We start from the raw sequence: 16,700 nt of genomic DNA on the forward strand, positions 1-16,700 counted from the left end.
TCCGGAGTGGTGCAGGGTCGGAGTGATGCTTGGTCGGAGTGGTGCCTGGTCGGAGTGGTGTGGGGTCCGCGCTCGCTGCCACTCATTATCGGACAGTCAGAGGTCACCAAACATGGCGCTTGGCTGTCTACGGCCACCCCACAGACAATGAGTGATAATGAGAGAATAGCAGAGGCGGCTCCCACCTACAGGTGACAACCAGCAATGTTGGGAATAACTTTATGTCACTTGTGTGATTGGTGTAAATGGTGAAACCCAGAAAAATCCAAGCAGTTGATACTAGTGCAGTTGCTACACACAACTGCTTCACTAGCTGCCTCTATAACAAGCTGCCCGTACTAAAGCCGCCAGTATTCTCTCATCCTCCTCCAAGATGGCGGCCGGGGAGGACGCAGCGCTCCCCTGTGTAGCCCCGCCCCCTGTACGCCCCGCCCACTTGTTGCCTCGGTGGCGGCGCTGAGGAGAAGGAGCGCGGGCGGCAGAGCAGAGATGTCTCCGGTAATGAAGCCTCTGGGACTCTGGAGAGTGGTGCGCAGCGCCGGTAAGAGGACGACACCTCCGCCTCCCGCTCAGGGGCACTGGGAACTCTGTGACAACTTTGTAAACTTCTCCCCTCCGCTTGGCTGTGCTGCAGCCCAGAGACATGGGGCGCCCGGGTGTGCTGTGCACCGCTGCTCCTACTGTGCAGGCGGGTGTGCGGGAAGGGGCCGTATCCCACCATTGTGTACCTTATGGAGGGTCCGCAACCTGCAGCCTTGCTACTTTAGTGGAACTACAACTCCCAGCTGAGATCTGTGTATGCTGCAGACAGGGCACTGGGGTGTCAGACACAGATGGGGTGTCACACACATATGCAGACAATATTCTGTATTATAGACCGGGATATAACACTGGTGCCAGTGGCGGAGCCGCCGTGTCTGGTCATGCCACGTCCGGTGCCAGCGGCAGAGCTGCCGTGTCTGGTCATGCCACGACTGGTGCCACGTCCGGTGCCAGCGGCGGAGCTGCCGTGTCTGGTCATGCCACGTCCGGTGCCAGCGGCGGAGCCGCCGTGTCTGGTCATGCCATGTCCGGTGCCAGCGGCGGAGCCGCCGTGTCTGGTAACGCCACGCCTGGTGCCAGCAGCGGAGCTGCCGTGTCTGGTCATGCCATGCCCGGTGCCAGTGGCGGAGCCACCGTTTCTGGTTACGCTTCATTATATCGACCCGTTATAAGAGATCTGTGTCGGCCCTTGCTGCTCTTCCTTGTCGTTTTTGTGCTTTACCCCCTCTGTCCCCCACTCCTAGTCTTCCATAGCTGTATAAGGGCTTGTTTATTGCGGGAAGAGTTGTAATTTTGGATGACACAATTCGTATCATGATATAGTATTACTGAAACACGGGGGGAAAAAATGTGGGCTGAAGTGGCAAAAGGGAAAAAAAATGCCCCCATTATTTCTTGGGTTTTTGTTAGTGGGTTCTCACTCTGCGTTTGGCATCCGTTTGGTCCTGTCGGAGCTTACGTCAGAACCAGGGCTGTGGAGTTGGTAAGCCAAACCACCGACTCCACGACTCCTCACTACTGAGTGTGTACGTAAAGTGCAGCACAGATTCATCTCAACTAAAACCGAGATCCTTAGATCAGGAACAGGACAGACATTTATAGGACATTTCATAACTTTCCCAAATTCTTATGAAAACATTTACAGCACATCCTGCATTGTACCACTGTACCAATTTATTATATATTTTAGGAGTCAGTCCATTTTATACCGATTCCACCAAAATGGACCCCAACTCCACAGCCCTGGTCCGAACCCCTCAACAGGAGGCGGACACTGAAATGTAGTAGACTGCATCTGGGTGTCTGTCTCCAGTTGGCTTATACGCCTGAAAATGATGCACGACAGAGCGCACACATTCACTCTGTCAGCACCATTATGGTCTGTGGCCCTGTTTTGCGGGGGGTTCAGACGTAAACCCAGGGCGGTGGAGTCGGTATAAAATGGACAAACTCCAATGATGTACCAAACTTGTAAAAGGGGTTGTCCATTATCATTGGACTATCCTTAGGATAGGTCATCAATGTCTGATCAGTGGGGGGTGCAACACTCGGCACCCCTACCAATCAGCTATTCCTGGTGTTGGTGGCTGCCAAAACTGCTCAGTTACGAAGCTGCTCAGCTCTGATTACAGTATAGTGGCCGCGGCAGGAAACAGCACATCTGCCCCTATTGATTTGAATAGGGGGCAGATGTGCAGTACTCAGCCACGGCCACTATACCGTCAATGGAGCTGTGCTGTGCAGCTCCGTAACTGAGCATTTCTGGCTGCCGTCAATACGGGGAACAACTAAGGATCAATGTTAAAGTGCACTGCATCCCACACCAGTCTGCTGGTATCAACATCTAGTGGGGACGTCACGTTACTGCTGCAGTCAATCAGCTAACTTTAATTGGCTGAAACTTATCGTTCCATCCAGTTTCTTTCTGTTCCGACAGAATGAGCAGGTTGCAGCCGATCAGAGACCACGTGACGTCCCCCACAGATGCTGATGCCAACAGCTGTACTGTGAATGCAGTAGTGAGTGCAGTGGAGTATTATCCATCCAGGAGGGGAGTACACGTATATTTTTTTTCTTAAAAGGTAACTGTACTTTCAAGTGACTTTTCAGTGTAAGCTGTGTGTTTACAGGAGGAATAACACTGTTTCTGGCCATTACATGGCTTCTCTTCTGCATTTTCACCAGTTTTTCCCTCTGCTGGCTATAGCTCAAATTTGCAATCCATTCTTTGAGTTTATAGGAGAAGAATATCTATTGTGGTCTCTTCCATGCACAGCACACACATGGAGTCCTTCCTTTCCTTCCTTATTTAGCATACAGATAGAAGCAGTGGTATGGGGGACTTAACACTGCAGTACTGAGCAGTGTAGCTGTGAATGCTGCTGTGGGTGAGGAAAAGATGTTAGAAAGCCCAGCACAATTTTTCTGTTTTCTCCCTCTGCTTGTTTCCTCACTGTTCTCCTTACTCCTCCTCTGTCCCCTCTCCATAGGGTATAATGGCGTGGGTCACAGGACACCTCACTAACAGCCTACAAGATGGATTTGAGCTGTGTTTTTTTCAGAGAGTATGATAATTTCAGGAGTCAGGGGAGAGGAAGAGTTGGCTGGTAAGTGGGGAGAAAGATATATCACAAAGTTTCTTAAAATCGGCTGTAATGAGTTGGTTGTAAGTACAGTTCCATTTTAAACCAACCTTGTCCAATTAATTATAAGGGTATGTGCACACCGCGTCTTTTTGAAGACTTTTTCTGTGTAGAATCCAAATGAAAGACGTCGTGTGCTCATACAGCGGTGTGAAAAAGTGTCTGGCCTCTTCCTGATTTATTTTTCTTTGGCATGTTCGTCACACTTAAATGTTTCAGATCACAAAATTTTAAATATTAAACAAAGATAACACAAGTAAACACAAAATCAGTTTTTAAATGAAGGTCTTTATTATTAAAGGAAAAAGAAATCCAAACCTACAGGGCTCTGTGTGAAAAAGTGATTGCCCCTCCCCCCCCCTTAATTATGTTTTAACTGGTTTATCACATCTTTGGGAAGCCAAGTTCAATTTCCCTAGGCACACACAGGCTTGATTACTGCCACACCTGTTCTCAATCAAGAAATCAATTACTAGTAAGTATGGCCTGCCTGTCAAAATGAAGTAGACCAAAAGATCCTCAAAAGCTAAACATCATGCTGCGATCCAAAGAAATTCAAAAACAAATGAGGAACAAAATAATTGAGATCTATCAGTCTGGAAAATCTTATAAAGCCATTTCTAAAGCTTTGCGACTCCAGCGAACCACAGTGAGAGCCATTATCCACAAATGGCGAAAACATGGAACAGTGGTGAACCTTCCCAGGAGTGGCCGGTTGACCATAAAATTACCCCAAGAGCACAGCGATGAATCATCCAAGAGGTCACAAAAGACGCCACAAGATCCAAACAACTGCAGGTGTCAGTTAAGGTCAGTGTTCATGACTCCATAAGAAAGAGACTGGGCAAAAATGGCATGCATGGCAGAGTTCCAAGACTCAAGAGTTCTCAATTTTGTCAGAAAACCTCTTGATAATCTCCAAGACTTTTGGGAGAATGCTCTGTGGACTGACTAGATAAAAGTTGAACATTTTGGAAGGTATATGTCCCATTACATCTGGCATAGAAATAACACAGCATTTCAGAAAAGGAACATCATACCAACAGTAAAATATGGTGGTGGTAGTGTGATGGTCTGGGGCTGTTTTGCTGCTTCAGGACCTGGAAGACTTGCTGTGGTAAATGGAACCATGAATTCTGCTGTCTACCAAAACACCCTGAAGGAGAATGTCTGGCCATCTGTTCGTGACCTCATACTGAAGCGCACTTGGGTTATGCAGCAGGACAATGATCCAAAACACACCAGCAAGCCCACCTCTGAATGGCTTAAGAAAAATAAAATTAAGACACTTCGGTGGCCTGGTCAAAGTCCCGACCTTAATCCGACTGAGATGCTGTGGCATGACCTTAAAAAGGAAGTTCATGCTCTGAAATCCTCTAATGTGGCTGAATTACAACAATTCTGCAAAGATAAGTGGCCAAAATTCCTCCACAGCGTTGTAAAAGACTCATTGCCAGTTATTGCAAATGCTTGATTGCAGTTGTTGCTGCTAAGGGTGGTCCAACCATTTATTAGGCTTAGGGGGCAATCACTTTTTCACACAGGGTCCTGTAGGTTTGGATTTCATTTTCCCTTAAAAATAAAGAGCTTAATTTAAAAACTGCATTTTGTGATTATTTGTGTTATCTTTGTTTAATACTTGAATTTGATTTGTGATCTGAAACATTTAAGTGCGACAAACATGCAAAAGAATAAGAAATCAGGAAGGGGGCAAACACTTTTTCATACCACTGTGCACTTAGTTGTAGAGTGCAAACACTTTAAAGTGATTCTGTTAGCATTTTTTAGCTGTGTAATCTGAGAGCAGCGCAATGGAGGGGTTGAGACCCCGATTCCAGCGATATCACTTGCTGGTCTGCATTCTGTAATTTTGATACAATCTGTTTTCTCTGCTGCACATTTTGTAGCTTTTGATGGTTTTTGCAACTGCACTTGGGGACACTTTCAAAGTTTGCCCAATTTTTCGCACTGACTGACCTTCATTTCCTAAAGTAATGATGGCCACTCGTTTTTCTTAGCTGCTTTTTTCTTGCCATAATACAAATTCTAACAGTCTATTCAGTAGGACTATCAGCTGTGTATCCACCAGACTTCTGCACAACACAACTGATGGTACCAACCCCATTTATAAGGCAAGAAATCCCACTTATTAAACCTGACAGGGCACACCTGTGAAGTGAAAACCATTTCTGGTGACTACCTCTTGAAGCTCATCAAGAGAATGCCAAGAGTGTGCAAAGCAGTCATCAAAGCAAAAGGTGGCTACTTTGAAGAACCTAGAATATAAGACATATTTTCAGTTGTTTCACACTTTTTTGTTAAGTATATAATTCCACATGTGTTAATTCATAGTTTTGATGCCTTCAGTGTGAATGTACAATTTTCAAAGTCATGAAAATACAGAAAAATCTTTAAATGAAAAGGTGTCCAAACTTTTGGTCTGTACTGTGTGTGTGTGTGTGTGTATATATATATATATATATATATATAATATTTATTGCATAATCCTGTATATCCCCACCCACACCATCGATTGGCTGCTTTCTGAATCCACTGTGCATAGGCAGGAAGATGCTAATTAGTGGTGCTGCCGGGATTACTTCAGTTGGCTTGAATGCACGAGATACCTAGTCCTGTGGTGATCTCCTTCTGTTAAAACTTTGATTGCATTGAAACAGCAACACACAGACCAGTATGTGACACATCACTGGAATCAGAGTCTCTGCCCCTACATCGTGCTGCTCTCAGATTACACAGCAAAACCTGCTAACAGCTTTCCCTGAACATAACTTTTACTTTATCTGATCAGTTCTATATAGGATACCAAATTAGAGTTGGTGGAGGATGTATATTTTAGGCCTCCGCTTGGTGTGTGTGTATATAGCAGTAGTCTCCCCTAGAAGCAATGCCTCCGGAGGGCCGATCACACAGTAATACCTCATTATTGAGCACGATGTGATTCAAGGGGCACTATCAGATGACTGCATCTGATTTTGTGGGCTCAAAAATAAAAGGATCCATTTTAAAAAAGGGCTGATAAATACTATGGTGGTAATATACCCTTACAGCGTCCAACAAGCCCCATGGACATTGAGTAGAGCGGCCTAGTCCTTGCTCCTCCTCGTACAATGGAGAAAAATGATGGGTTTATGCTGCCCTGTCTCCTGATGGATCACTGGAGGTCCTAGTAATGAGGGACTTCCCTCGCCACTCCCACCACACATCCCAGTGATAGCTTATGTCTGTAACTATGCTTGAGATTACATTGTTTGGTTGATGAATTACAGATATGTATTGTATGTGAGTGGCAGAATTACCAGGACGTTTACTTGTTGGCCTACACACAGTTTTCTGGGCGTGACGTGGACATTAATCTTTACGTAGATACTCCACATCCAGAAGCTTTGTGTGGATGGGATCTGTAGCCAGCACTGCCCCAGCCCCTTCCATTGTACCAGACTGCACAGACTGATTATCTGATCCTTCTTTACTAGCAGGCCGTGTATGTCAGCTGAATATTGCAGGAATCGCCACTTATACACCCAATTAATTCTCCAACACAATCTATGGATTGCACCAGATGGTGGGCTTATGCTTCCTCCTCGGAGCGTAACATCATAGCACTGCAGGCTTCTGTATTTACGAACTGCAAAATATTTACACATTCCAATTTAAAGGAATTGTCCTGTTGATTGGAAGTATCCTATGTTTCTTATTCCACCCTGGTGTTTCCTGCTTTAGTATAAGCTATCACAGCAAAAAGTATCTGCCACTGCTATGCAATGTTTCACCTGCTCTGCTGTTACTTTCTAGTTCTTCCTGGCATTAGCAGCTGATCGCTGAATCAACAGAACCCTCCAGGATATTTTTTTTTTGTTGTTCAGGGGTGAATTGCTTATAGAAAGGTCAGTTTCACAAAAACATTGTAGGAGTTCGTATGTGCTTAGGGTGTGTTCACACTGAGAAGCAGAGAAGCAAAGAAGCAACGTCCATGCACGGGGCGATTCTATTCCAAATTTGTTTGTTAAATCATCTTGGCAAAAAAATGTCACACTAGGAATGGGGATAACTCAGCGTATAAAGATGGGAAAAGGGGAGGGTGCCCTACAACTAGAGAAAGGGAGAGTGGAGACCCCTAAACAGATCTAACAACACACCCTGACTCACGTATAGACCCTATATGGGTTCTGCACCTATCACTGAGCAGGAAACCTGGCCCTAGCTGACCCTAAGGCTAGGCCCTAGGTAGGGAGCGAGAGGAGTGAGCACTAATTTGCCCCACTACAAACTCAAGTACCCATAGGGAAAACAAGCGGGAGAAAGCACGGCAACACTCCACAAATGATCTCCAAGGTAATTCTAGTCGACTACTAGAATCCCAGGCCTGAATAGGTATAACACGCGATCACTAGCAACTCTCAGGGTCTGAGTATATTTAAGGACACAGCAAGGTGAGGATCCATCAGGGTCCTAAAAGGGAAAGGTATAATCTCCAAGCAAGGTGAGTATCACCGCTGGGTCCTAAAGAGAGAGGAATCATAAAAGGATCAAGGAGATGTTTATAAGGCCAAACACAGCGACCTTCTACAGACGGACACCGTATGACTGTCTGTCAACCCTGACACATCTGTGACAAAAAGTGCCCAAAAATCCACCTCAAAAACAGTGTGAACATAACCTTAGGGCATGTACACAAGTGTCTCAGAATAGTTCTTGAAGCAGAACACACCGCCGACGTTTTCCTGAAGTGTCTTTTTGGATGTCATTTGTGGTGGCTTCGCTGCTGCCTCTTTTTTTTTTTTTTTTTGAAATGGCGATTTTCAAGTAGAAGCTGCCTGAAGAATGGACCCGTCTCTTTTAGTTGCTTCACCGCTTTTAAAGCCTGAAGCTGTTACAAAAGATGGAACATGTGCACAATAAGGCGTTTCCACATTACAATGCATATAGTCATTCTTTTTGGTGTTATTTTAGCTATTGTTCATTTGGAGAAAGATGCCACTTGCAGATACCCATAGCCTTTGTGTTACCATGAGTTTTTGGTGAGTTTCTAACACTGCATATTTTCTCTGCGTGAAAAACACAACCTCTTATACAGTGCATTATACAGAGACAGAATTCTTGCTGGTTGGTAGGTGATTAAATACTTATTTCATGCAATTTAATTATTTAAAAATCATACAAGGTGATTTTCTGTTTTTTTTTTTTTTTTAAAGTTTCTGTCTCACAGTAAAAGTACCTACTATAAAAATTACAGATCTCTCCATTCTTTGTAGGTGGGAAAACTTGCAAAATCAGCAGTGTATCAAGTACTTATTTTCCCCACTGTATTTCCAGTGGATTTATGGGATGGGATTTATAATGAAAATCGCAAGTAACCTAAAGTTGTTGGAGGAGATCTGCCACATCAAAAGCTCATCTTGGGAATGTCGGCTTACTGTGAATTGTCAGATTTTTAAACACCACTCTGGGATGGATTTTAATATAAAAATGAGTGGAGGACAACCCCTCAATAAATGACATTTGTCATGAAAAAGAAAACTTCCTACAAAAGAACCCTAAAGATTTAGTGTGACTGCCCCAAACATCTTGCAGGTTTTACAAAGCTGTTTTTTTTTTTTTTTTGCTGGTGTACGTGAACCTATGCATATAGTGAAGGTGATACACATGGTGTGAATGTTATGACGTGCTGTTCTGTGTGGGCAGTTATCGCACTGATACAGGACACCTGGCGTTGCCGTCGTCGCCCCCACTCGGGGCAGGGTGCGTGGGGGCGGTGCCGTCGTCGCCCCCACTCGGGGCAGGGTGCGTGGGGGCGGTGCCGTCGTCGCCCCCACTCGGGGCAGGGCGCGTGGGGGCGGTGCCGTCGTCGCCCACAGCTCAGCGATATTCTAGGATTATTTAAACATGGCAATTTTGATGGGGTCGTCCAACTCTCTATTGTATATGCGGTCTTAAGAAATCTTTTCCTGGCAGATGGTGTGGCGGTGAGGCAGACAGTAGCCTTGTATGATGACAAGACTTTGGGTATATTGGCTTCTATTTTTTTTCATTTCCCTAAAAACTCCCCAAACACCCTTAGTTTTTCTCATATCAAGTTGACTGCAGCAATTAAGGGGTTAACAGCTGCTCCACTTGCTGCTGTTAATGTATATGCACAGGACGTCCTTTTTGGGAGGAAGACTCTTCAGGACATGTTGGCGTCTTTTTTTGGTAAAGTCAGTGGCTTGTGCCGGATTATTGGTGCAGTCACTTCTTTTATCCGCTTTGTGTCTTTGGAAACCTGAAGCGGTTTAAAGAAGCTTAAAAATATGAAGAGTGAGTCTCTTTTACATAGAAATCTATATGTTCATTTCTTTTGAGCATTTATTCAGTGCTATTTCAGGCAGATTACAGGTTATACCCACCTGAAAAAGACATTGTGTGCACATACCCTTAAATGCAGATGATAGCTGTGTAACACAGACGGCATCTACCGGGAAAGGTGCAGACTCACCCCTTGAGACCACATCATACATCGGGACCTGACATTGGATTTTTCTAATGCCCCCAATATACATAAGACTAATGTTGGCTGAACCCATTGAGAAAGATGGGTTTGGCAGACACACTAATGTGTATGGGGGCACTGGCCAACTGATCGTCGGGGAAGATGTCGATTGGGCATGTCCGTTTTGTTCTCCCGCAGGTAAGCCGCCGACATAGATGTCTGTTGGCAGCTCTCTCATAGAGAACACAAGCACTTTGCCAAATGAGCGCTCCTGTGTATGGACGAGTCGGCAGAGATGGCTGTCGGCCAAATGATCGGGCGAAGCGTCATTCTGCTGATGGCCCTACGGCTTTAGACTTAAAATAGTGGATTTTGATAGAAATTGATGAAAATGGTGCAAAACCTGAGTTCAAAGATTCTTTTAAAAGAAAGGATATGCTAAAAGCTTCACCAAACTATTAAAGAGGGGCCATGTGCTGACTGTTATAAAAATTGCACATGGATAGTGGAAAAACTCATGTGTGAATATGCCCTTATTGGAGTTGCGTAATCTTTGTGTTTCATTTTCAGGGATATTTTATTATAAGAGGGAAATCCGGCAGGAGAGAGCTGTACTTTGTAATTCACAAGGTGCATTTCCTGCTTATTGAGAAACATTTTTACTGTTATGTCGTTCTTACTTTTTCTTACAAAATGTTGCCAAAGTTGACCCTTACGGTGACTAATGGCACCTCTGGCACTACAGAAGTGAGCCCCAGGTTAAAAGCGAGTTGATTCCCCAGTCTTTGGCATTGGTGCCAAGAAGCATTAGTTCAAGAGTATATTCACACGTAGCAGATTTTGTTCATTTTTTTTTTTTTCTTTTTTAAGCAGCCAGCTGTGAACCTCCATGGGCATCAAAAGTGGATCAGTAGAGTGGGGTCCCCTTCTAGATCTATAATTGTCTCTTCCTCCTGTAATGTTTGTTTCCCCCTCTGTTCTTCATTATACTGCTATCACTTGTATATAAACTGTCCCTGTTATGTGACCTGCTTGGATCGCCAGTTGCAGGATACGGGCTGCAGTTTGCCAGCTCTTATTACGTCTGAAAATTCCTGCATTTTTATATAAGGTCACATCAAGGGAAGTCGCTGCTGTGAAGCCATACAAAAGCAGTACTGGGTTGTACTGACAGCTTTCATTAGTTGCAGGACTGTCCTGTCCGCAGTGTCACATATGTCAACTGATAACATGTCTAAATGCTTAAAGAGGTTTTCAAAGACTTGCAGAATTCTTGCTAATGGTTTTCATGTACTCTATGTATCATAAAAGAAGTCATTGCTCATGCTTTTTGTGTGCTCCTGAAGAGACTGCTTCACACATGCTGCACTGTTATTTTAGCCAGCACAAGATCCACACGTGCTCAGTGCCCTATACTGGGTGAGGTCACACTGGGGATGAAGAAGCTGCACATGCTCAGTGCACTGTACTGGGTGAGGTCACACTGGGGATGAAGAAGCTGCACATGCTCAGTGCATTGTACTGGGTGAGGTCACACTGGGGATGAAGAAGCTGCACATGCTCAGTGCATTGTACTGGGTGAGGTCACACTGGGGATGAAGAAGCTGCACATGCTCAGTGCACTGTACTGGGTGAGGTCACACTGGGGATGAAGAAGCTGCACATGCCCAGTGCACTGTGCTAGGTGGGGTCAAACTGGTGGTGAAGATGCTGCACGTGCTCAGCACACTGTAATGGGTGGGGTCACAGTGGTGATGAAGATGTCACACATGCTCCGTTTAGACTCATGCAGGGATAAAAAACAGAGCTTACAGGGTTTCAGCTAGTCAGTTTTTAATCACGTGATGTCATAGACCTGATGGAAAAGAGAAGAATTAATTGAGTAGAAGGGCAAAATGAGCAATTGTAAGTGCACAGTTCTGTATAATATGACTGCAATATATTAAGAGTGAAAACATTGATGGGAGGAGTGGTGCCCAGGAGATGTGGTATGATCAGACTATGTTCCTGTACTGTGAGACTGTCACAGGTGTGTCAGAACTGACAGTCGCACTGCAGTTGGTTGCAGGAGATCTTTTCGTTTGGCATTACAGACACTTTCTTCGAAGCTGTGTCTCTAGGACCCAGGTACTACCTTCCTCTTGCTAATTAACACCCTGGCCTGGGTGTATAAATACCTGCTGTTTTCTAGAGGGAGATGCCGGCGATATTCACATGATCCCTTGTGAAGGCTTGAGCAAAAGTAGTTCTTCTTCCTCTCTGGAACTAATAAGACGTGTGTTCATCTCTCAAGTCCACTAAAGCTAAGCTATCTTCCCTTGTTTGTTCCCCCTTGTTGTCTTTAGTTATCAGTGGGGATCGACTAGCGCTCACCCTCTCCCTTCCCTAGCCAGGGCCAAACGCCAGGGAAAGACAGGGCGAGATTCCTGTGCGGCAATTGGTGCGGAACCAATATAGGAACGTTAGGGGAGACAGGGTGATATAAGGTCAGCCTAGGAAGTCTCCGCTACCCCCTTTCCCTAGAGTCTGGGCCCCCTTTTCCCCCTTCCCTTTGTGTTGCACTTAGTCTTTTTCTACACCGTGCGTGACAGAGACACAGCCATTACACAGTACACAGCAGGGGCACACTTATAAGCTTATCTCGGCACAGGAACATTTGTTTTAAACATCCACTTGTGGAACTTATTTTAATTTCAAGCTCTATTGATTAAGTTAATTTTAATCAGTATTTTAGTTTGTGGGAAAACCCCTTTAAGTCCTCTTCCTCTGTGAAGAGGCCATTTGCATACTTTGACTTCTTCACCTCTCAGACCTGCCTTAGCCGGCCACAGCTCGTCTCCATATTTTCTGTCCAATTCTGAACTCTCATGCAATGCGCAGTAAGTTCACGCGGAAAAAACACAGGGAGGTCTGCAAGAAAATTCACCCCAAAATACTATTGATGGAAAAATATCAACAGGGGATCTGGGAAAGAAAAAATTGTTATACTCTCATTTTTCTCCCATGGTAAGAATTTCCTTGTGCCCGATCAGGCCCTTTACTTCTAGCTCTAGCAATGCCACGATTACGAAGGCCTGTCATTGGATGTGATGGGCATACGTCTATGCATCATGTTGTCAAAAGGAGCCAATTAACTATTTCTGCATCTCATGGCAGGAAAAACTGGCTTATTTATTTATTTTGCAAGTTCTTTTTCTGCCAAAAAGTTGAAAATTGTAGAATGTCGTTTTTGCAAGAAAGGCTTTTTACTATTTTAGAGCGGTCGCGCCACTTATGAAAATAGGGTGTGATTTAGATATTCAAGTCGAGCTGTCGACCAGAAAAATTGCACAAATTACTGGGGTTTCCATGAGCCGGATATCTGCTCCTGACTGATGTCTCATGAATTGTACAGGAGGGAAGTAAACAGCAGAGCGTCTGCACTGCACCTACATAACCCCGAGACACCACACATTGTCTCCAGAAAGCGGAGCGTCCTCACTAGCCCACATATGACCAATGAGTCACGCTCTGCTATTCACCAGGACTCATTCCATTACACTTTGAGTTGTCACATTGTACTATACACAGTAGTTCCTGCTCTTATATACAGGATGTGTGAGGATTACTTACATATACATTGTCTCCATGTGAGCTGGGAAACTAGGTCAAATGACACTATTCTCCCAGCAAGGGCCAGAAGTGTCCTTTTTCACATGCTGGGCTGATAATTATCTGCATTGAAATTATCTGTATGAAATGGCGGAGAAAACTGTGCCGCTCCTTAAACAGGAAGTTTTTTTGTTTTTTTTTATGTAAAAATTTGTTTTCCTGTGGAGCCCTGTGAATGACTCGTGCCCCTTGTGCCTATATTTGCTGCAGAAATCTATTCATAGCAATTAGCGCATGTCCAAATATCAAAATCGATGCATGGCACTTCAGACTGAATATAACAACACAACCCAAGATACGGGTGATCCAAGGGTTAACAAAGAGATATATGCTGCAAGTGTCTTAAAATTAATTAAAAGCAATTATTAAACATAAAATAGCAGTGAGAGTCCGTATCAACAAACCACATGTGAACCAGTCCAAAAATATTGCAGCTAAAGGCTATGGGCAATATCCTAGTACTATATAGGCTCAGGTGCAATATGGCGGAGGTGTATTTCAAATCAAATATGCAATCTTGATTTTACTAAGCAAAGTGTCAATATAAACCAAAAAGTGCATAATGGCAGCACTGTGGTTAGCACTGCAGCCTTGCAGCTCTGGGGTCCTGCGTTCAAATCCCACCAAGAACAACATCTTCAAGGAGTTTGTATTTTCTCCCTGTGTTTGTGTGGGTTTCCTCCGGGTTCTCCGGTTTCCTCCCACACTTTAAAGGCATCCTGATAGGGAATCTAGATTGTGAGTCCCAATGGGGACAGCAACGATAATGTATGTAAATCGCTGTGGAATTAATGGCGCTATATAAGTGAGTAAAATAAATAAATAATGCTTTTGGTAAACCTTTGTTCCAATTGTTAGTCCACATGTGGAGAGATGACCCAGATGACGTCGTTTCGCCAGTGCTTTTTCCAAGGGCCATGCGCACAACTTGGTTTTTTTCTTTTGCTGACTGTTTTGTCAAAGAGCTGCGTTTTTGCAAAATGCAGCATGTCACTTCAATGGGTAGTGCAAAAAATGCAGGTATCCGGTTTTGTTGCGTTTTTGGTGCCAAAACCTGAGGAAGTTGAATCAGGTTTTTTTTTGTTTTTTTTTATGCACTAAACTTTGTCAGCATGCACAAGAGACAAATGGACCTGAGAAAAATGCAGCAGAAACTCATCAAAACCTGCTTTTTTGACGTTACTTCTTAACTGACAAGAGAGCAGGATTTGCCTCTGAAAAAAAAAACCGCAACATGTGAACATAGCCTTAAAGGAAATCTGTCAGCTGGTTTTTGCTTTGTAATTTTAGAACAGCATGAGGTATGGGCTGAGAGACAGATTTCAGGGATGTCACTTATTAGGCTGTGTGCTGTTTCAATGCAACAAATGTTTTATCAGCAGGAGATTATCACTGCCTGGACTACAACTCTCATGAGCCCTGGTCTGACCATGCCCTCTCCTCTGATAAGCAGCTCACTGTCAATAGGTAATGTATGTAGAGAGCCTGGTGTGTTGGGGCTGTTTTCTCAGCTCTGCCACATACATCTAAAAACTGCTGCACCCAGTAAACTAAGTGACACATCGCAGGAATCAGGGTCTCTTTTTCCTACATTATGCTGCTCACAGATGCACAAAAGTACTGGGACACCCCCACATTACCCCTACAAGGAGCAGCTCTGACCTCCCATTCTAAATCCATAGGCGTTAGTATGGAGTCCTCTGCTGCTAATACAGCTCCCACTTTTATTCTGGCAAGACTTTCTACAATATTTTGGAGGGGTCTATGGGAATTGATGCCCATTCATCTAGAAGAGCATTTGTGAGGTCATTCACTGATGTTTGTGGAGAGGAAGGAGCTCACAATCTCTGGTCTTCTTCATCCCAAAGGTATTGGATGGGGTTGAGGTTGGTCTCTGCAGCCAGTCAAGTTCTTCCATGCCAAACTTCCTCAACCATAACTTGAGCACTGGGACACAGTCATGGGGAGCGGAAAAGGGTCTCCCAAAACTGCGTCCAAAATGTCTTGTGCTGAAATAGGATTTCCCTTCACTGGAACTTAGGGGCTAAGGCCAAACCTTGAAAAACAACCCCATAGCATTATTCCTCCTCCACCAAACTTTACAGTTGGCACAATGCATCAAAGCAGGTAACATTCTCAGACTTGTCCATCAAGGCACCAGATAGAGAAGTGTGATCCGTCTCACTGTAAGGCTGGGTGCCCACGTAGCGTTTTTCAAGCGTTTATGCTGCGGAATTTCCGCAGCGTAAACGCTTGTGAAACACTAGGTAATCCACACCCCATGGTCCCCAAGGGGATTCCGCATGTTCTATGCACATGCTGCGGATTTTTCCGCAGCGTTTATGCTGCGTACAAAAATCTGCAGCATGTCATTTAATTTTGCGGAAGCGCAGCGGAACTCCCGCCATTGACTTGCATAGAAACCGCGACTGTACATTTGTACAAGCGGCTTCTATGCGTCTCTATGTGCGGATGGTACCCAGTTCTGGAGGAGAGGAGACTCTCATCCAGACCTGGGTACCATTGTACCTGTAAAAAAAGAATAAAATAACAAATAAAGTTATATTCACCTGTCCGGCGTCTTCTCTCTGAATGCCGGCATCGCTTGAGGACCTGCGGTGACGTCGCAGTCATGTGACCGCAGGCCCTTCACCGCTCTGTCTCGCTATATGCCGGCAGCCGGGAACCAGACAGGAACGAGCGCTGCAGCCACGCCGGGGCCTCAGGGGTGAGTATAGCTTTATTTGTTTTAATTTTTACGGTTCACACTGTATAAATCCATGCTGTTTGCATGGATTTATATAGTGTGACCTAGTTGTCAAGCACTTTCCAAATGATGCTATTGCCTGGAAAGCGCTTGTCAATCTGCATGCGGAAACGCATGTGGATCCGCATGTATTCTGCAGGAAAAACGCATGCACAATCTGCATGCGTTTTTTCTGCCAGGGAGATGCAGAAATTTTCTGCTTCATTTCTGCATCGTGGGCACATAGCCTGAAGAACAGGTTTCCCCTGCTCCAGCATCCAGTGGTGGCGACTTTACACCACTCCATCTGACACTTGACATTGTGCTTGGTGATGTAAGGCTGCATGAAGCTCCCGGTGGTGGCGCAGTGTTTGTGCCTGATGTTATTACCAGAGGAGGTTTGGCCTCTACAGTTATGGAGTCAGCAGAGTGTTGGTGACTTTTCTGCCTTCTGCTCCTCAGCACTCGGTGACCCCGTTCTGTAACTTTACGTGGTCTGCACTTCGTGACTGAGTTGCGGTTTCTTCCATTTATCATAGATTGTGAAATATTGAGTACGGAAGAATTGTGATGAACGGACTTGTTACCCCGGTGACGTCCTATTACAGGACAGCGCTGGTATCAGTGAGAT

The 16,700-nt window shown here is 44.8% G+C and overlaps 1 protein-coding gene across 2 annotated transcripts in view; it reads left to right on the top strand.

Moving 5' to 3' along the window:
• Window positions 1-407: 407 nt before the first annotated feature.
• The window catches only part of RELL1 (RELT like 1), a 57,107-nt gene continuing 40,814 nt past the window's right edge, over window positions 408-16,700 (top strand). For both annotated transcript variants that reach the window (XM_073646219.1, XM_073646226.1), the window contains exon 1: window positions 408-541. In XM_073646219.1, coding sequence (XP_073502320.1) covers window positions 490-541 — 52 coding nt within the window. In that variant the 5' untranslated portion in view covers window positions 408-489. The remainder of the gene's footprint in view (window positions 542-16,700) is intronic.

This window comes from Phyllobates terribilis, unplaced genomic scaffold (genome assembly GCF_046119375.1).
Source record: "Phyllobates terribilis strain yellow unplaced genomic scaffold, ASM4611937v1 Scaffold_1__5_contigs__length_1240528914, whole genome shotgun sequence".
Taxonomy (NCBI): Eukaryota; Metazoa; Chordata; class Amphibia; order Anura; family Dendrobatidae; genus Phyllobates; species Phyllobates terribilis.